This window comes from Cricetulus griseus, chromosome 2, assembly GCF_003668045.3.
Source record: "Cricetulus griseus strain 17A/GY chromosome 2, alternate assembly CriGri-PICRH-1.0, whole genome shotgun sequence".
Lineage (NCBI taxonomy): Eukaryota > Metazoa > Chordata > Mammalia > Rodentia > Cricetidae > Cricetulus > Cricetulus griseus.
Window position 1 is genome coordinate 414,732,760 of NC_048595.1, and position 21,101 is coordinate 414,753,860.

General features: G+C 37.1%; 1 protein-coding gene across 9 annotated transcripts in view; it reads right to left on the reverse strand.

Annotated features, from left to right (window-relative positions):
* The window catches only part of Raph1 (Ras association (RalGDS/AF-6) and pleckstrin homology domains 1), an 89,718-nt gene that overhangs the window by 21,783 nt on the left and 46,834 nt on the right, over positions 1 to 21,101 (reverse strand). For 7 of the 9 annotated variants that reach the window (XR_004768678.1, XM_035440975.1, XM_035440974.1 and 4 more), the window contains exons 6-14: positions 17,781 to 17,855; positions 10,479 to 10,556; positions 9,822 to 9,981; positions 8,659 to 8,780; positions 7,437 to 7,502; positions 6,074 to 6,217; positions 4,985 to 5,095; positions 2,846 to 2,944; positions 2,105 to 2,225 (exon numbers count right to left, since the gene is read on the reverse strand). Coding sequence is in view for 8 of the 9 variants with exons in the window: in XM_035440975.1 (XP_035296866.1) it covers positions 2,105 to 2,225; positions 2,846 to 2,944; positions 4,985 to 5,095; positions 6,074 to 6,217; positions 7,437 to 7,502; positions 8,659 to 8,780; positions 9,822 to 9,981; positions 10,479 to 10,556; positions 17,781 to 17,855 (976 nt within the window). In the remaining variant the exon portion in view is untranslated. The remainder of the gene's footprint in view (positions 1 to 2,104; positions 2,226 to 2,845; positions 2,945 to 4,984; positions 5,096 to 6,073; positions 6,218 to 7,436; positions 7,503 to 8,658; positions 8,781 to 9,821; positions 9,982 to 10,478; positions 10,557 to 17,780; positions 17,856 to 21,101) is intronic. The other 2 variants (XM_027397019.2, XM_027397018.2) reach the window with 1 other exon arrangement.

Here is a 21,101-nt window from a genome sequence, read left to right on the forward strand (position 1 = left end):
TAACCCTCAACTTCTTCAAGGTTAAGACTATCCACAAAGTAAAAATACAAGGAATATGCCAAAAAGCAAGGACTCTAGGCTCATTTATTATCCCTATTTCACAATAGCCTGTACGACCCGAGCACACAAATCTTTGTGCTCTTCAACATTAATCACTAGGATTTTATGTTTTAGCCTAGAAAGCCTAAGATTTCAATAAAATATATGGATGATACTAGTGAAGGAAAAAGGCACATTATTTAGTATGTAAGTACTGGTATTAAGTGCTACATGAATTAAAAACAGTACACCTTTCCTCAGCCTCTGATCCTACTTGCTGTCTTTCTAGTCCAACTTCTCAAGAGTATTTTTTCCACTAAAATGAACATCTTATTTTAGATGTTTATTATTTTTATATTAGAATAGAGTAAGTTCAAATTCTTACTGATTCAGCATCTAGTTTGTCCCATTATTCTGTTTAAAATCTATAGTACATTTGCCACAGCTATGGAATGGACACTGATTTACTAATAACTATATACTATACTTCATATATCCATATTCTGGTCCAGGATGCCACATTATAATTGGTTATCTTGACTCCTCTGACAGTTGCTCTGGTTTTCATTGGTTGTTTTGTGATTCTGATAGCCTTGACAACTACTGATTAAGTCTCATCACACTGTATCAAGGGAACCTGCAACCAATGTGACTAAACACTTGTCCACTTTCTCCACTGTCAAGTTACTGCTTTCTCAACCTTTTTTCCCCCCTTGAGGGTTTCTCCATGTAGCTTTGTAGATCAGGCTGGCATCGAACTCACAGAGATCCACCTGAGTGCTGGGATTAAAGGCATGCACCACCACTGCCCGGCTTAACCCTTCTTTTTTAAGTAAATCACTATGTGTAGCTCCTTAAGAGGGCAAAGTGTGTACAGAAATCATTTAGAACTATTTTGTGGGGCTGGAGAGATATCTCAATTAAGAGCATACTCTTGCAGAGGACTTGGACTCTGCCCCAGCACCTATACCAGGCAGCTCACAACTGTTGGTAACTCTAGTTCCAGGAACACAATGCCCTCCTCTGCCCTCCATGGGCACCTGCATGTACATGGTGCACATAACTCATGTAGACATACACACATGATAGTGGGACTTGAAAGGAGCTGGGGAAAAGGATAGAAGGTAATACCATTGTATTTTAATTAAAATATATTTAAAATCTTTAAAAACTTTTTTGTGTGAAAATTATGTTATCATGGATCCATAGTGATATATCTTCTAATTTGTTTTTAATTGTATACTACATTGCATATTTCTCTTATTCAACATTATTACAGCTTTAGGCATGGGAGCTCTTTCAAGTTGGCATCTATGTTCCTCTGATAACTCTTATCCTATTTTTAAGTCCTCTACTTAAGGCTCATCTTGTATATTCTCTACCATAGCTTTAGAATCAGCCATTTGCCCAACAGCACAGGTTCCTTCTTCTGGCGACTGGGCTGTGGGCAGTCTTGTAATTACTGGGATGTCACTTTTAGGCCCTTTCAATGAACAGAACTAGAAAATAGGCACTTACATGGGTTATACACTACATTTTCACAGGTTATTATGTATTTACCACAATTCCAAACACACTTTTTATTATTTAGAGATAATGTGAAATCATACGATTTTTAAGTTGTTAAGCAATGACATGGATTATCATCCAGGGAAGATTTTGAAAAAAGCGTTTAACTGAAGATGCATTTAAAAGATATGGGAATCTAGAAGCCCTTTTGAGTGTCACTGCAAGTATGATAGCTTAAATGGCTTCCTTAGCTGGAAGTGTTCCCACTGTACTGCAATGTCAAGAAAGCTGTGTAGTAGTGCAGTGTCCTGATGGCTTGTGATTACTTCTCATGTCTTATCAGTATGTGTGAGTTTTCAAATAAACTTCATAAGTATTATTTAACAGTGCATTAGAAGTGCATTTTAAATACTTGTGAAATGGTTCATAACAATCCACTTTGAACAACTTTGTGGGAAATAGGGAGAAAAAAAGTACCCACTGATCAGAAATTAGGTATGGCTGTGGCTGCAAGTTTTAACACTCTTGATAAGTGCTGTGTGGTACTTTGAGCTACCTGGGATGCTAGAAGAACTGGATCCAGATTTAATGCTGGAGCTGGATAAAGAAGTCCAATCATAAGCAGGCTCTGTCCTTTTCAAGGCTTCTTGGTAATTTGTGTAGAGCTGCTTCCCATACTAAACAAAAGAGAACAAATAGGGATGTTTAATCCTGAGTTGGTATGTGGAAGGATGGGGTAAAGGGAGGGAAACATCTGTGTACTAGTTGTTTTTATTAATACCTATAATACTCTCTAGAAAGTTACATTTGTACTCATTTTCCTCAGTTGTGAGACAGCAGGAAGCCAATTTTATTGGCATTTATATTAGAAATGAAAGTTTCATCACTCCAACAGATCTAGGGCTAGATTCTTAGCACTATTCAGGGGTACTGCTCCAAATCTACTTGATAAATAACCATAATTTAATATACAATTTTTTATTTGGGGGCTGGAGAGATCTGTAAACAACAACAAAACCTATTAACTTACGCTAAACTTGGCTACATAAGAATCATATAATACATGCTCCGAAGTAGAAATAAATCACTTTGATACAAGTTATTACCAGCAATATCATTCCAGACATTAACATATTTCCCAACCACCAAGGAAAAAGGGCATTTAAAATACAAACTTAGGCCTGAGGAAACCAGACACTAGCGGAATGAGCATGAAACAACCAGAACCACTACCAACAATCCAAAGTATCTAATTAATCACGTCATTATTGCAGTCTGAGATGGAGAGGAAATGCACCTTTGCGATTCGGATTCCATTGACCCACTGATGCAGTGTCCGAACATCATCACAGCAAAGGTACTTGATATACTGAGACTTCTTCTGGATCTGTGGGTGCTACAAAAGGAAAGGCAGCATCCAGTCATGTCCTGATGAGTTATAGTCTTAGAGAAATGGCAAACTGGTGCATACTTTTTCTTTTTTTCTCCTCCCCCACCCCCCAGACAGGGTTTCTCTGTGTAGCTTTGGAGCCTGTCCTGGCACTTGCTCTGAGTACCAGGCTGGCCTCGAACTCACAGGGATCCACCTGCCTCTGCCTCCCAACGCCAGGCTTCTTGTTTGTTTTTTGAGACAGGGTTTCTCTGTGTACTTCTGGCTGTCTTGGAACTCACTCTGTAACCAGGCTGGCTGCAAACTCACAGAGATCCACCTGCCTCTGCCACCCAAGTGCTGAGATTAAAGGTGTGTGCCACCATGCCCAGCTTAGTACATATTTCTTATATAACCAAAAAGTGGAATAAAATAGCCCATACTTATTTTATTTTTAAATAAAGTATATATCATGTTAAATTTTAGGTCAAGGTGTCAATGTAAATTTTCCACCTGGGAAGTTCTCAAATATTCCCTTTTACATATCAAAGAAAAACTTCATCAAGGTTAAGTCATAGACTTCTCAGTCTGTAAGACTGAAAATGGAAATGTTTACCCAGGAAATCATGGTTTAGAAGCTCCAAAGGAGAAGATCCTTCCTTGTGGGTAAACAATGATACCAGGCATATACACAATATATATAGCACAACATGGAGGACATGGTCACACATGACTGGTGAAATAATACTTTGTAGGCTTCTTTCTCGACCAAACTGCAGTGTGCACTCTTTGGTGGGACAAGAGGATAGTGTTGATGTTTATTCTGTCCCTGCAATATTTACTTTATTAGAAGTTAAAATAAGAGAAAAAAATTAAGACATAATGGGACCTGTGAGAAAACACCATATCCTGAGAATATATGAATGTTGGAGGCATGTAACATCTCAGTATTACAAACCTGATGTTGACTAACATGATCTTTGGGTTTTCCAAGGGACCTTGTACATTATTTTGCAAACTAGTTAGTGGCTGAAGTTACCTTGTATCAACTTCTTAATAAGTATTGGCTACTGTCTGACTTTTTGACACACACCTCTAATTCCAGTAATTTGAAGGTTGAGGCAGAAGGTCCCAGGTTTAAATCTAGCCTGGGCTACACAGCAAGACTGTCTCAAAAAATGAAGATCAGCAGCTGGGTGGTGGTGACGCACACGTTTAAATCCCAGCACTTGGGAGGCAGAGGCAGGTGGATCTCTGTAAATTAGAGACCAGTCTGGTCTACAAGAGCTAGTTCCAGGACAGCCTCCAAAGCCACTCACTCATTTTACCAAAGAAATCAGAATCCCACCCCAAATCCTAAACAAATGGTACTCCTGAAACCCAAGTAAGACTTTACATAAAAAAAATATGATATAAACATGCAGGCCTAAGTATTGAGGGTCCTGAAGATGGAGCCACTGAGTATAACATGATGCTCTAAGTAATTCTTCCTGGATCTTTGCAGGCTGCCTTTATAAATGTTAATTTAGAACACTAAAAATTCTAAACATTGCCCACTCTTCTCTAATGTATGGCCACAATTCGTGTGAGAAACTTAAAGCCTGACTGAAAGAGAAGAAAACTCCCTAATAACAGCATAGATAACAGACTAGTGTGGCTATAATTTGGGGGGATGGTAGAGACAGAATTGTTCCTTGGCCAGATGAAAGCAGGGGAATTTTGAACATGGGAACAGTACCCTCTAATGGGTCTGCTAATAAAGTTGAGGAAAACCACAGAAAAAAACAAAAAGAAAAACAAAAACATGTCTCTCTATAAAAACATTTTTTCCAGGACAGTCTGGTTCCAACTGATGCTCCTGAGTGCTGGGATTATTGGAGTGAACTACTAGGCCAAATTCTACCTTCACCGTGTTCTCCCTGGTGCTGGGATGGAGCTAAATTAATGGTAACTGCTGAGCTACCCCTAGTCCTCCTATCCTTCTCCAAAGACACAGAATCTACTTGAAGATCCAAATGACAAGAAACCTCTATCTGATACTGATTACAATTTCCAGAGCTGTGTTACCTTTAATGCCAGACAACAGTCTGTGGGTGCTTTGTATTTGCTCCGATAGTCCTGCCCATAGTATACATTTACATGATCCAGCTGGAGAAAGCACACCAGGTCCCGAGATACCTAAGAAAAACACCCAAAGATTAATAATGCAAATAAGCAAGTATCACACCAGGTAAGGGCGTTTAGTTCAGAATCAAACCTTTATTAAGTGGAAAGTAAGATCATAAAATTTTTCATCTACAATGTAACCAAAAAGGCAGTCCATTTTGCTTGTTACATGTAATTCCTAATGAATATTGATTTTAAAATGTTGGTACTTTAAACATGCTGTGTAGTATACACAACACATAATAGACAGGTAATAGATAACAGGAGAACAGCAGCATTCTTAGGAAAGACCAAGAATCTATTAAGTATCAGCTGAATTGCTATAATGCAAACCTCAAACACAGTGATTCACAACTGGGAATCACCTCAGTAGGCAGAGGCAACAACTTACACTCATAGTTTATATGACTAGGATGATGCTGTAAATGCTCAGAATATGTATGAACCCAAATAAGCACAAATGACAGCATATAGTGCAGCAAAAGCACATTACTCAAGATTGATGTCAATGTAATCCTAGAAAGCCATTGTCCCCAAATGAAATACTCATGACTCCAGCAAGACTCCCCCTGGCCTCCCCAAATAATAAACTATATTTAGCTGATGTGGTGATGCATACCTGTAACCCCAGCACTTGGGAAGTGGAAAGGGGGAGTAAAGAGGACTGAGAGTTCAGTGCCATCGTAATCTACATAGTGAATCTGAGGCCAGCCTGTGCTACAGGAATAAGATCCCTTCCCTTAACAACAACAAATCCAAATAGGAAAAAAAAAAAAAAAAAAAAAAAAAAAACAAAAAAAAAAACAGAGAATTGAGATGAGCCCAACTAGTGAGCAAAGAAGTGGGCAGTTTTTAGCTTCCTCTTTACAACAGAGGCAGGTCATACACAAAATTACCTCCTGTGTCTCACACAGGTACAATAGTGTTCTTACTACAGAGTAAAGCAGCTAGCATAATGGGGGAGTACAGAAGCGCAGAGAAGGAACATACCTTTGCTTTTCCTTTAGGGACATAGTAGATGCCAGATGCTCGTAAGAGAAAGTAACGCTTTTTCCAGGACTTCTTGCCATCGTCTTTCAGCCAAAGGACACCTTCAATTTCTGGGACAGTTACAGAACTCCCACAAAAACATTCCTTTAAAAAAAGGCATTTGGAAAGATTTATGATCCTTATGTTTCAGAAAATGAATTATCTATTCCTAAGAGATGTATAACACTAAGCAAAGCAAAACAGCTTTGTATTAAAACCACACTAGCTTTCTGAAAGAACTTTCTATTCTAAACACTGCAGGAATTTACTTTAGAATTATTGTGATAATCTAAACTATTGGATAATACAAATGTGTCATGGGGCTGGGGAAATGGCTCAGAGGGTAAGAGTGTCTGTTGTGCAACCATGAAGACCTCATGGTCTGAATATCACTACCTATATAAAAAGCTGGGTATGGCTGCATGTGCTTGCTGGGTAGCCAACCTAGCTGAAAAGGCGAGCTTCCAGATGGGCTAAGGTAGAGTGAGAGAAGATGACACCTGACATTCTCTTCCTGTCTCTGCCTGCAGATAGGGATGTGTAATCCTGAATGCTCATGTACATACACAACACACACACCACCTGTCTGCCTCCCGAGTGTGGGGATTAAAGGCAAGTACCACCACTGCCCAGTGGGACATAATCTTTATTATGGCCATGAGAGACGCAGGTGGATCTCTGTGAGTTTGAGGCCAGCCTGGTCAACAGAATGAGTTCCAGGATAGCCAGGGCTGTACATAGAAACCCTGTCTCAAAAAACAAAACCAACCAAACAAAAGAGAGTATTTCCCTATAAACTCAACGGACTTGAATATAACACTACTAAGTCCCACTTCTTTTTCTTTGTGTGTTTGTGATGTGTGGTGATTATGTACACACACATGTGCGGAGGCTAATAGATGATATCAGGTGTCTTCCTCAGTTGCCTTCCAACTTAGTTTTTGAGACATGGTCTCTCATTGAGCCTAGAGCTTAGAGGATAGGCTGGCTGGTTAGTGCATGCCACGAATCTGCCGTGATTACAAATGCACATTCCCCGTGCCTGGCTTTTATGTAGGTGGTTGGGGTTATGAACTCAGTTCCTCATACTAGTTCAGGAAGTACTACTGACAGGGCCATCCCACCCTCTGGAAAAGCTGAGAGAACCATCACAGCCATGTTTTTCTTCCTATCTGGAATCCTTAAAAGGTCATTACTCCATTTAATCCATTATAATATTGCTTGGCAAAAAGAATAGTTTGTAAGAGACTCAACAGGTACACACAGAACACTGACTTAACATTTCCATTTTAAAAATGTTTGGGGAAGGGAGAGTGAGTCATACCTCTAAAAGCACTTCTTTGTTTCTGTCTGCCATCTCAACTGTTTCCTTTTTCCCAAGAAGGTAATTCTAAAAACAACAAAACAACGAACTGAAAATTAAAGGATAAACTCTGCTACTCTCTTGGGAGTAAACACATACATTACTTGCTCTAGAGAAGTAGCCACCTAAGTCCAACTTTGTCAGTGCATAGTACTTCAAAAGTACTTCAAGAAGCTCCCACCATATAAACATCATCATCAAAACGTTCCTCGTCCACCTTCATCTTGCCTGAAACACATGAAGTATTCCATAGACTGCCTTCCTCCACACCCTGAGGTGACAATATGTACAACAGCAAGTATTACAGAATATTTAACTAGTTATATAGAAATACCCAGAAGCATTGTAAATTAAGTAGAAGAAATAAAAGATTTCCCGAGACATGCTAAGCCAGCATAGTTCTATTCTGGACCTAGCATGTTGTTCCATATGATGATTAATATTCTGGCTTTTTATGAGGAAACCTCAGATTCTGCTATGGATGTAACAATCTCATTTGCTTGGTTTAATTAAGATCTGAACTATAACGATTAATGTAACTATTCTTCCAGTCTTCTACAAAAAGATCTACTGACACTCCTTAACATATTCTTCACTAAACAACTATAATTAAGAATGAGGAACAAAAACTGCCTTTAACACTACTGTTATTTTTCTCATCATTGTTCTTTATCGCAGAGTTCTTGCTTTTCTTGACCTACTGAGGAGGAAGTTGACAAGCAGGAGAGGGGAAAGTGGAGAAGTGGCACAACAAATAACAATAAAGTATGCCTAGAAATGCTGTAATGAATCTGCAGATTTTAAAAAGGCACAGGTGTTGTGAATATTACACTGTAATAAATAAAAGATGCCAAATAAACAAAATTATTATGCAATTCAGCAAAGAAATTAAAATAACTAGTTAGATAAAATTCCCTGGCCTATTTTGGTGAAATGAGAACCTCAAATATTAATAAGCTGCTGGGTTCAGCAAGATCTGGATTTACAGAGAAGAAACCTAGTAAACCCTGGAACTATATTTATTTCTGTCAAAGTTCACCCCATGTGGGACCTAACATCTGGCCCCCAAGTTCCTTTCCACCTCAGCAGTAATGACTGTTCCTGTAGGGTTTGCAGCTACAATGTCCAGTCACGTGGCTGCCAGTTTTTTAACTGTGACTCAGCACTTATAAGTTAATCTTACCTGTGGGTTTTTAAAAAGTGCGTATTTTTCTATACGCTCCATAAATATAAGCTTATTTTGGCTATCTCTTGTCCAATTAAGAAGATTTTCAACCAAGTTTTCATGGTCTTCAAAGATTCTCTCTGTTCCAAAATTAAATACCAGATTTTTGTTAGTATTCATCAGAATTACATGAAAGGCAAGATAAATCATATCAGAATTATAGAATCTTTGTAAGTATAGAGGCCAAAGGTTGATGATGGATATTGTCCTCAATTGCTCTCCACCTTACATTTTGAAACAGTCTCTCACTGGGCATGGAGCTCACCAGTTCAGCTACACTAACTGGCTAGCAAACTCTGCTATCCTCCTTTCTCTATCTCCCCACGACTGGAATAACAGGTGCATGTTTCTGTAACTGGATGTTTTTTTCTGTAACGTAGGAGTACACACACACACCCTGAACATATGTTAAAAGTATTCTTTCAGATTTGTTGATGTGCTTTGCTTTCCCTTAAAGACTGCTGTGCAAACACCAGTAAATGTAGCAGTACTTGGGCTGGAGAGATGACTCAGCACTAAGAACTCTGGCTGTTCTTGCAGAGCATCCAGCTCAGTTCTTAACACCAACATCAGGTAGCTCATAACCATCACTAGCTCCAGTGCTAGAGGGTCTGACACCCTCTTCTGGCTTCTCCATGCACATATACATACACTCGGACACATAAAATTTTTTGGTTTTTCGAGACAGGGTTTCTCTGTGGCTTTGGAGGCTGTCCTGGAACTAGCTCTTGTAGACCAGGCTGGCCTCGAACTCACAGAGATCCACCTGCCTCTGCCTCCCGAGTGCTGGGATTAAAGGCGTGCGCCACCAACGCCCGGCTTCAATAACAGTTTTAATAAATGTATTTATGAAGCTTTTATTTCAAAGAAAAAACATTTTGTTACCATTAAAAAAAACTTTGCTTTAATCATTTTTAAATACAAAGTGAACTGGAATTCACCTTTCATTTAAAGAACTCTCCAGATACACTAGGAAAAACATTAAAAACCAGACTTTAAAAAGATAAAGTGCCTGATAATTTTATAGAAAAAAGCATAGGTATCTCAAAATGCTTCTATCAATATGGAGATTTAGGATTACATAGACACTAAAAAGCAATTAAAGCATCGACATTACTAACCCATTTGTAACTCAGAAATGGTCTCCACCAGCGACCAGTCTAAACTGTACCCACAGTGAGATTTGTCCATCAGGTTGTCCAGCACTTGTCTCACTGTTTGTCTCTCATCCACCATCATTGTTTTAGAACTGTCATCAGACATGTGCACCCTGATTACCAGCTGCAAGAGGTAAAAACACAATTAAATACTAACTTAATAAATGGTATCCTAGAAAAGTATTTTTCCAATATTAAATAGCATTCTGATTCGTCTGTAAACTTAAATTAAGACATGTTGAGAAACCTGTTAACATAAATTTTAAGCCTTTAAAATATAACATTATTACGATAAAATGATGATTTTGTCTTAGTGATTTTTGTTTGTTTTGAAAGTACCGAGAAGCCTTTATTTAATATCTGAGTGATAACACAGAGGAGATGTGCTGCAAGCAGTGAGCCTGAGTTAGGCACCTCAGGACCTGCCCAGAAACAAAGGCTGGCTTTCATAAAACATCTCACCCACAAATCCACACATGAACAGAAAACAGGAAGAATGCATTTTCACCTTTCTATAAACTAGAGGAACATCATATATAAACAAGAAAATTCTTCATAAAGCAAAAGCAAAACAGGAAAAAATGGGAAATATTTCAGAACTAACAAAGAGCCTCATATCACCTTTTTTACTTGGGCCTCTTTAATTTTCTCCAGGGCAACTCTGATCTTCTCAGCTTTCAGTTTTGCTGCTTGTTCTTCCTGCAAACACAGAGCATTTCAGATAAACTGCTGCTGAGAAGGTGAAGACACTAGAGAAGGCTTCATCCTTAGAGGGGCCAGTACTAAATTTCACTAAGAACATTATGTTACACACTTCATTTTTAAAATGGCCCTGTTCACAGAATAAGACATATTGTAACAGGAGAGCACAGGTGCAAGAGTAAGATTAGATTCCATGTTCTAAAGAAAAAGAAAGCAATCTGTGATGCAGTAAATTAGGTTCAATTTTGTCAACATAAAGCAAATGACTTTCAAGTACTGGGTTTGGGGAAATACGATGCATAAGGCCCCCTGCATTCCTATTTGCTACACTCAGATCACTCTGAATTCAGTTGCCCTCCAGAGTTTATGCAAGACTTTTGTAGTTTTATTTTGTTACACTGAAAATTTAAGGTCATTGTAAAAATATACAGAGCAAAAACCAATCTACTTATTTACAATAATATAAAACCCTTAACAAACAAGAAGCATAGGTACTAATATTAATTCTCATTAATATGCTAATACAGACAAGAGGCTGCCTTTTATTTTAAGTTTTACTGATTTGGAAAATCATGCAACACAATCATGTCAGTAAATCTTAATTTATTAATCCATCAATAAATCTTTTTAAATGCTAAATGTAACTTTACAAATAACCCAATTGTAATTCTACTTCAGAAAACCAATTATAAACTATAGTAAAAATGATAAAGAACTAAAAATAAAGTATTGTTCATTTTTCTAATAACATACAGCATTCTACACTAGTTAGTACTTACTGATAACTTCCAGCAGCAGGCCATAATAAACACTGCAGTTGTAATTTCCAATTAAAAAACTCCCATAAGTAAATTTCTGTTTACAAAGGATTACTTTCTATTTCTAAGCTTTTGTTACTGTTAAAAAACATTAAATATGCATATTAACTGCCATCTTCTACAGTCCTTTTATATGTCTTTCTTTAAAAACAACAACAAAAGGAATACCTAACTTTATCCTTTCTGGATTGTGCCCAAATCCCACAATCCATGTATTAGTTTTCATAAAAAGCTAACACTTCAGGGTAGAAAAAAAAAACCTAAACCCATTTACTGAAAGTTTTTTCCTATTCACCAAAATTCTGATGGCTTTCTTCTATTTCCATTTCCTAAGTGGCTGTGTCTTCTCACAAGCTTAAGTTATTACTGGTGGCCTAGAGACTGGGGCAGGGAAAGGCAGTGAGCTTACATCCAGAAATTGGATACCTTTCAGTGAATGGAGCCACTGAATTAACAGAATGGCCAAGGCCTGGAAATGCTATCTGTAAACCCAATAGTCAAAGAACAAAGAACTTCATTTTAATCATGAAAAGGACTAATCCTCAGTTTTTGTACTATTATAGATATATTCCCCTGACTAAAAGATTAAATACTCAGTCCTCTCTGTTATACAAATAGTAGCATCATAAAGTATGTAGATTATACTTTAATGTGAGATTTTTTCTTTTGAAAAACAGGTTGTAAGAAATTTAAGCTAGTGTTATTAAAACTGTTTCTAGAATGGAGTCTTCTACGACAGAAACAAAATCATTATTAAGTAAATCACCAAATATGCAATATTTATGAATATAGCCAGACTCTATAATGAATTCGAAATACTTTAAATAATCACATAACTGATTTTATAAAAAGTCATTAGGAAGCATTCACCACTGCCTCTTTGTTTTATTTATATAATGACTGCTGTAGATAAATGTGAACATGTGGACAGGTGTTTGGCTTCCAGATATATGTGTAGTATGTGTAGTGTAGTCCATGTATTTAGTGTTTGTAGAGGTCAAAAGAGTACACTGGATTCCCTGGAACTGGAATTATAGATGGTTGTGGGCTGGGAATAGAACCTAGGTCCTCTAGAAGAGCATCCACTCTTAACCACTAAGCCATCTCTCCAGAAGATACATATATAAAAAGATGGTCAATAGTCCTTGTCATTTGGGAAGTGCAAGTTAATAAAAACAAAACAAAACAAAACAAAAAACTATACATTTACTACCATGCCCCCAAAATACCAATGCCAAATGCTGGTGAGGATGTGGAACAGAAGAACTGTTGCTCACTACTAGTGAGAACACAAAATAGTTCAGCCACATTTGGCTGATTCTCACAAAAGTGAATGTACCATTGCCACATGATCTAGGTATCCATTCCCATTCATTCTAGGTATTCATTCCCATCAGCTGCAGACTTTTGTCTACAGAAAATCTGTACATGATGCTTACATATGCACTATTCATAATTACCTGTACTTGGGAGCAGCAAGGATGTCCTCTAAAAAGTGAATAGATAAATTGTGGTGCAATGTAGCAATTAAATATTATTCAGCACTAAAAAGAAATGAGCTATCAAGCAACAAGAGGTCACAGAGGGATTGTAAACACGTATTAATAAATAAAAGAATTCAATCTGTAAAAGTTACAAACTATATAGTTAACCCTAGCTATGCTGTGCTCTGGAAAGAGCAGTATAAGTTCAGTGGTAGCCAGGGGCGAAGAAGGAAATGGAGTTATTAGGCAGTACAGAGCCTTTCAGGGCAGTGAATCTAAGGCTTGTCATATTACAATGGATGATATATATCAGCATGTCAGAACCTCAAACTGCTCTAAGCATGTCTAAAAAGGAATAGACAAAATTAAATACTGTACTTTGACTAGTTATACACACAATAATAGTATTTGCATTCTCCCGTTTTATTTAGTAAACTACTGTATGTCAAATTCCATGACAGGCTTAGCTTAATTAAACTCATAGATTAGTTCCTGCTCCACACATTAGAAGTACTGACCAATTAGAGAACTGGGCAACCAGTTCACAAACAGTTAACCAATTACATTTCTCATACATCAATCAGGAGGTGTTTTTTTAAAAATATAAAACAGCTCAGTAAAGCCTTCGTAAAAAAGATTCAGATTCACTCTTTCTTTTAGTCATAGAAATTGGTCAATATAATTTCCTTTAAAAAATTGTTTTCAGGGCCTTGCATATAAAAAGCAATTTAACTACCACTGGGCTACATCTCTGGTCCTTATAAATTGGTCTAAGACAATAATATCAAGTTTAAGAGCTAGGTGTTTAATTTCAAAATAGGTGAATTTTAGTTTATTCTTCTCCAGGATATTATAAGGAAAATATTTCTAGAAACTTTTTGAAGAAACAGAACTGGTTACAGTGGGATCTGAACATTTTTACTGGAACAAACTATGAATAAAAGCAATCAACCCCTTTCCTGTGGTTCTCACGCTCTTCCTGTGTGAGTTCTCTTTGTATTTTCTAGTTAAACATAGCAATACTGTAAAAAAGGAAACCATCTTATGTTCTTTGTGTTGTTCAATAAGGAGACAGATCACTAAATCTGTGTTGGTGTGTTTGGATAATACATGGAAGAATTCCAGTATTTTATTTATAAAGGCAGTGCTAGCCTGTGTTCACTAATGCAAAGGACAAAGCTGCCTGTTGTATTTTCTGCTGACCAGCTCTGCCCCATATTTTTTAACCAGCCCCTTCTTCATATTGTCTCACAACTCTCCTAAACATAGTAAGAGATACCTCACACATAGAAAAGCAACTTTCTCTCCTACTTCTTTGCTTAAAAGAGCAAGAGACAACCCATTCTCTACTGAAAAACTCCTGTATGGCTATCAATAGCCATCAAATGCCAAGCCTCCTCAAATTTGCACATAGCACAAAAACTGGGTAAAGATCTTATGATTAAATGAAAACCAATGCTGGGTTACAAAGGGTAACATTCTCTGAGGTGTAAATACCAGAATATCAGTAGTTAGAGAGTTACAGTTGTTGAAAGGGATAGTGAATGCCTTCAACTGAGAAACTAAGACCTTATAGGTTTAGAACAAACATAATGAAATCCAGTTACTAAATAGTGGTGTGCAATTTCTCTGGGAGACTGTAACAATTAAAAAAGTAACAAATTAAAGAGAACTTGAAGTGATAATTTAATATTCATTGGAGGCTCTACTGCATAATGCTGTCCAGAATCAAAGTAAATACAGTTAACTATTTCTCTGAAGAAATCACTAAATTATATTAAACTCTCATCAAGAGAACTAACATTAATTATCTAAAACTTGCTGAACCGAAAGTTATGTTGTAAATGATATCTAATTTAAATTAAAAATAAGTACCAAGACTCATAAAGATTACGGTCTAAAGATCATACACATATTCATTAACTACTTAACTACATATTCATTAATTATATCATAACCTCAGTTTCTATTTCTCCAACATTTTATAGCCTTAGCTTTTGGGGTATCAATAAAGAAAACTGCATGTTAAAGACATAATGTAAAAGAATTTTTGCATCTTCCCTGAAGCAGAAACAATGGTTGCTACTAGCATAGTTCTTAAACTTTGGCAGACATCTGGAGGTTGAAAACTGGGGTACCAGGCTTTATGGTTGAAAGCCAGACTGCTCCATAGGTTGGTATGTTAGCAGTACACATACTTGGGACTGAAGATACAACACAATAGCACAGGACATGTTGGGTATATGAAAGGTCCAGGATTCAATACCCAGCCCCAAAGAGGGAAGGACACATAATTCACAAGAGCCAGGTGCTCTGACAGGGGGCACTGACAAAGTCAGAGTACGGTTCATCTGAGCTCTATGGTCTAGGCTGCTTAGGAATATATGCCACCTCTTCTATGATGCCATTCCCAAGCCCATTCTTAAGTGTTTAGATTCTACACTACTGAATCACATTCTTGCTCAAATTTCTTATTGCACAAACAGGGTGTTATACTTGCTTATGCAGTGGTATAGCTGGTTAACAACAGATGTTGACCAGATATGTCACTATAAGCTGTAGGTGCAAAGTTTTCGTATTTCAGTCTATATGGCTGCTTCCGTGGCTGGGGTTGATGAGAAGTTACTAACAGTTTTTATCTCAAATTTACCAGGTAAAATTTTTTTCTGTGGGAAGAACTTGTTTATTGCCCGTAATTTCCAGGACACTGGCAGATATAAGGTACTCAATGAGTATTTGCTAAATGGATGATGCTACTTTACCTCAATAGCTTCCCACTGCATCTATAGAAATATAAATATCCTAGCAGGCCTTGAATGATCTGGCTCTTATTTACATTTATCAACACAGAGCAAAACACTTGTAGCTCCACTTTATTATGGTAGTTTCAGCAATACCAACTTTAGCTTCTCAAGTAAACACTTGTTCCCACAGCCTATCTACAAGGAACATGCCTTTCTCTTCAAGCTGGCTTCTTTTCATCTTTTAGGCCTTGGTTTTAATTTCATCTATCCAAAAGGGCTTTTTCTGGCCTTGCCATCAGTGAAACAGACTATTTATCTTCTCCTCTGGATTTTCTACTCCTTTGTTTCCTTTATAGCACTTAACATCATGTAGGTATCATATACTTACATGTATATACACACATATATGTACACACACACACACACACACACACACACACACACACACACACACACACACACACAAAAAAAAAAAAAAAAAGACAGGGTCTCTTGTAGTCCCAAAGTAGCTTCAAATTTATTGTGTGGCTGAGGATAGCCCTGCACTGCTGATCCACTTGCCTTTGTCTTAAAAGTGTTAAGATTATAGGTGTGTACCACAATGCCTGGCTTCTTTATCTTCATAATACACTGTGTACTCCTTAAGAGTAAGGAATATGTCCAATTAACAGTGTTGTAGACTAACTTCATACTTCATAGTACAAGGGTCAACACTTGACAAAATAGGCAAGAGAAGTGGTAAAATGTTAAACTCAATCTGGGAACAGTGTAAGAAAAAGATGAGGGACAAAGTTAGAGACAACTACAGTGCTCAGATAAATGCTAAGAGATTGTTTTTATGGTGGAAGCAATGGGAATGAAACAGATGGGTAAATCAGTAAAATTGAGGATTACAACAGGCTCATTCTAGAATTGAGATATTATGTGAGAAGTACAGTGACAGGTGACCAGAATGCTCCACCTGTGTCACTGGAGAGTGGTAGTACCCTAAGTAGAAAAACAAAACACATCTAAGTTGTGGGGCCCGGAGGAGAAGATGGGTGAGTTTCTGCAGGATTTAAGTGCCAGTAAGTAAGATGCTGATGACACTCAGGAAACCCTAACAGCCATCAACTATCTGGAAACACAGGGGAGCAAGGACAGACACAGAGACAGTGCACATGGCAAGAGCTAGCACTCTCTTCTAGAACAGATCCTAGTTAAGCTATGAGGGTAGACTCTTGGGTTAGAAAGTATGTGGATAAAACCTGCTTAGATTTCTTTACTGCCCTAACCTTTATGCTTCCAATTCTTGATTTGTTTTAGAAAGGAAACCTGGCAAGAGAAATAGTCTCACTACTTATTCTGTCAGGGGTTCTTTTTCTTTGAGCTGCTTCTTAGAGGGGTTCTGATCTTAGTTACCTTCTCTCCAAAGTTTATGCTATGAATAAATGAAAGAAAAAAACCTTTTCAGATATAACAACATAAAAAGCTTCTATGTTGATTATTCTTCAGAAACTATAAGCAAGTCTGGCATTCTTGAACTTAACATTGTGCTATTTCAATAAGATACTGATTAAGACAATGATCAGGAAAACAGCCATTCAGCTCCTTGATTATTGTTACCTAGTTAATAATGAGAATTGATGAAAGATTTTAAGTTGTAAAACAGTATCCCAGCAATATCCAGCTGAACCAAATCAAACTGAGGGTAGAAAACTGAGAAATTCAAATTGTGATCTTCTCTTCCAGTAAGACTAAGTTAATATAAATCAAAATTCTGTCTATGTAAGTAAGTGTTGTAATTAAACCAGAGGTAATAATGTAAGCAAGGACTGTAAAGCTTGCAAAAGAAATTCATAGCATAAAACCATTAATAGCAAAATTAAAGCATGTTTTTAGGCTTTGAAATGCAACACAAAATTAAACTAGAAAAAGTGCAACATACTTGGAAGAACACTAGGCATCTGTAGAAGTTAAAAACAAGTAGAAATTACTGAACATATTTTTGGCTCCAAATATTAACAGTCATTAGATTAGGAAGACAATTACTTTTAGCAAGAGAAAAAGCACCCTGTACTAAGGACAGTGATGCTACATAATAAGAAAGATACTGAGAATGCAATCCCCCAAGAAATTATACTCTGTCTACAAGGCAGTGAATAGTTACATGCATGTGGGAAGCAGCGGCATCACCTTGGTCAGCAAATGAGAAGGTTTTCCTGCAATGTTTCTCAGAAGAAGGGAGGTTTCCCTGTCCAGATAGGAGTGCTTGTGCAGGAAGAAAGAGAGAAAAACAAAAAAGGCAATAAAAGAAGTCAGTGGAGGCTTTATGTGTTTTAAAATAAAATAGAGCAAGAATGACTATAAATAATCTCCTATTTTTATAAAATGAGTGAAATATGTCCATCAAGAAAAAAATTATTAAAAAAAAACAAACCACAACCACTACCACCAACAGAAAGGAAGTAAGAGGTAAAGGCCTGTCTGTGCCCACAGATGTGTTCCAGGTGACTTGCTGATTTCTGGCTCTGTGTAACACATACAAAGATCACAGAGCCAGTCTGGCTTACAAGCCAGTGGTCAAGAATGCTGTGCACAGATCACAAACAAAACTGTGTCAAAGGCTAATGACTATAGTTCTTCCTATTAAAAATCAGTAAAAGATTTACAGAGATTTAAACAGTATACTCTGTTTAGAAAACAAACACTTAAAAGACTGACAACTATTTCTCATCAATTCAACGATAGCTACATCCACACCAAGAGGAAAAACACCCGTATGTATTTTGCCTGCTGTTTTGCTTTTAGTAAAATTTTATTAATCCATTCATTACAAGACAATGAAAGTGAAGGACTTTCATAGAAAATGAACACTGAATATTTTGTCCTTGAGCTGATTTAAACTTATTTAATTAAAATATTTTCCCAGCAATGATGCAAACAACATAGTCTCTAACTACCATTTATACCTTTTTAGTAACTTAAAAAGAGATTAATTTTATTTTTAATTAATTATGTGTCTGTGTGTGCATGTGAGTACAGGTATCCATGGGGGCCAGATTTGTTGGATTCCCTGGAGCTGGGGTTGCAGGCAGGTGTGAGCCACCTGGTGTGGGTACTGGGAACTGAACTCAAAGTACACTCTCTTAACAACTGCTCTATCTCTCAAAGCCCTCTTGATAAATAACATGTTGCAATGCAAGTATATGTAACTGTATTATATTTATCCTTAAACTGAGACTGTTTAGTATGTCTATCATTGGACTTGCCTGTCCCTTAATAAAGGTATTGTACCAAAAAATGTTCCACAATGTTTTATTTTATAAATCTAACTATATTGAATTATTATGGCAAATTTTTTGGAAATCAACTCCAATGAATAGATATAAAACCCACAGATACTTTCACAAGTCCATATAAATGATACAGTATATTACTTCAAGACTGGAAGCACTGCTATGAAATATGCTAATTTAAACTTAGCTCAGATCTATGCTATGTTGAGTCTGTTACAAGACATTTGTTTGTACTGCTAAAGTTTGTTTTAGTTCAAGATGAACCAATAAAACTGGCCTCTCTCATCCATTCCCCCAAAACAACAAAAAAGAAACCTAATAGTGCGTGCTGAAGGGGATTCCTCATGACTGTCACTAAATAGGTCAAACATTAAGAACTGGGAAAATTATTCCTAGGCCCTCATTTATCTATATGCTACAGTTCTCCCAGAGATAAAGAATAATTATCTCATCCATAAAACAGTAGGTAGGCAGAAGTTTCTGAAAACTCAAATTTAGTTTAAGGTTACTGCTCAGTCCAAACCAGAGAGAAAACAAAAGTATAAAGACTAAAAAGCCTATTTAAAAATATCAGCTATAACTTCCATTGCTCTCATTCACTCTATACATGAGAAAAAATATTTTTACAAGAATGCATAAAACACAGCATGAATTTGAAGAATCTGTGTGTGGTGTGTGCCTGTCTCCATGTGTAGGTATATGTGCATATTGTGGTTACATGTGTGTGCCTGTGGAGGCCAGAAGTTAATGTTGGGTGTCTTCCTCAGTTGGTTTCCATCTTGTGTAAGGAGGCAGGGTCTCTCACTGATTTCACTAATCTAATTAGCTAGATTTTTCTTGGAATCCTGTGTTTGTCTCCAGTGGCTGGGATTGCAGGCACGCTACCATCCCACTTGGCACTTATATGGGTTCTGGGGATCCAAACTCTTGTCCTCATGTACACACAAGAAGTGCTAAAAAGCCCCATCAGCCATCTTTCTAGCCCAAGAAAGTAATTTCTTGAAAACTTATCTCAATTTATCTTACAAAGGTAACTTTTCCAGAAAAAGCCCCAAATAGTGAAATATCAATATTCATGTAACCACACTTCAAGTTTAATGTATTTACAATTTTATTTATTTTTGTGCACATGTATGTACATATATCTTTGTGCCTCTATGGCATGTGTGTGTGTGTTGGTGTATACATTCTACACCGTAGAGGTCTGAAGATAACTTGCAAGAATACAGTTCTCTTCTACCATGTAACTCCTGGGGTTCACACCTAGGCCACAGAGCTTGGTGACAGGTGCCTTTAGTCACTAAGCCATCTTGCTAGCCTTGCATTTCATCTTTTAAAAAATAAAATTTGCCTCATGCCATCCACAAAAGCTATGCCTTGGCAAAATATTAAAAACATGAATTCTAATAAAGTATTAGATACAAACATTTTGGCACCTGGTTTTCAGAAAATATTTTGGTTGTTGCTTAATAGATCCAGGGTAGCTCAGCAGGTGAAAGTGCTTGCTCTATACACACACACCGACATGAATTCAATCCCTGAAATCCATGTAAAAGGCTAGATGGCCATTTGTAATCCCAGCACTACTATGGCAAGATTCCATGGACAATATATAATTGCCTGGAATACACAGTATGGCACAAACAGTAAGAGAGATCCTACCTTAAAACATCCTGGAAGAAGAAAATCAATTCTGCAAAGTAGTTGTCCTTCGACTGTTCCACAATGTGGTACCATGTGCATGTTCTCCTCTCCCCACTTAATACATTTTTTTTTTTTTAAAGACATAGGTATGAGAGAGAACTTGGTGGTTAAGAGCACTGGCTGCTCTTCCAAAAGACCCAGGTTTGATTTCCAGGACCCATGTGGTAGCTCACAACTGTCTGTAACTCTAGTCCCAGGGGAATCGATGCCTTCTTTCAACCTCAACAGGCACCAGGCATGCACATGGTGCATAGACATGCATGCAGACAAAATATCTATACATATAAATTAATTTTTAAAAAAGACATAGTTTAGATCTTAGGGAGAAAAAAAAGAAACAGATCCAGAAATACATGATCATAATGCTTTTAGTGATTCTATAGATAATAAAAATTTGACTTATGAAAGTGCTACTGTAATGTACTTTGCTTATGAGGGCAATACTCTTAAAGTAAAATAATTATTTGGGTTGAAATTTTTACTGAAGAACAGGACATGGTTTATTAGAAAAGCA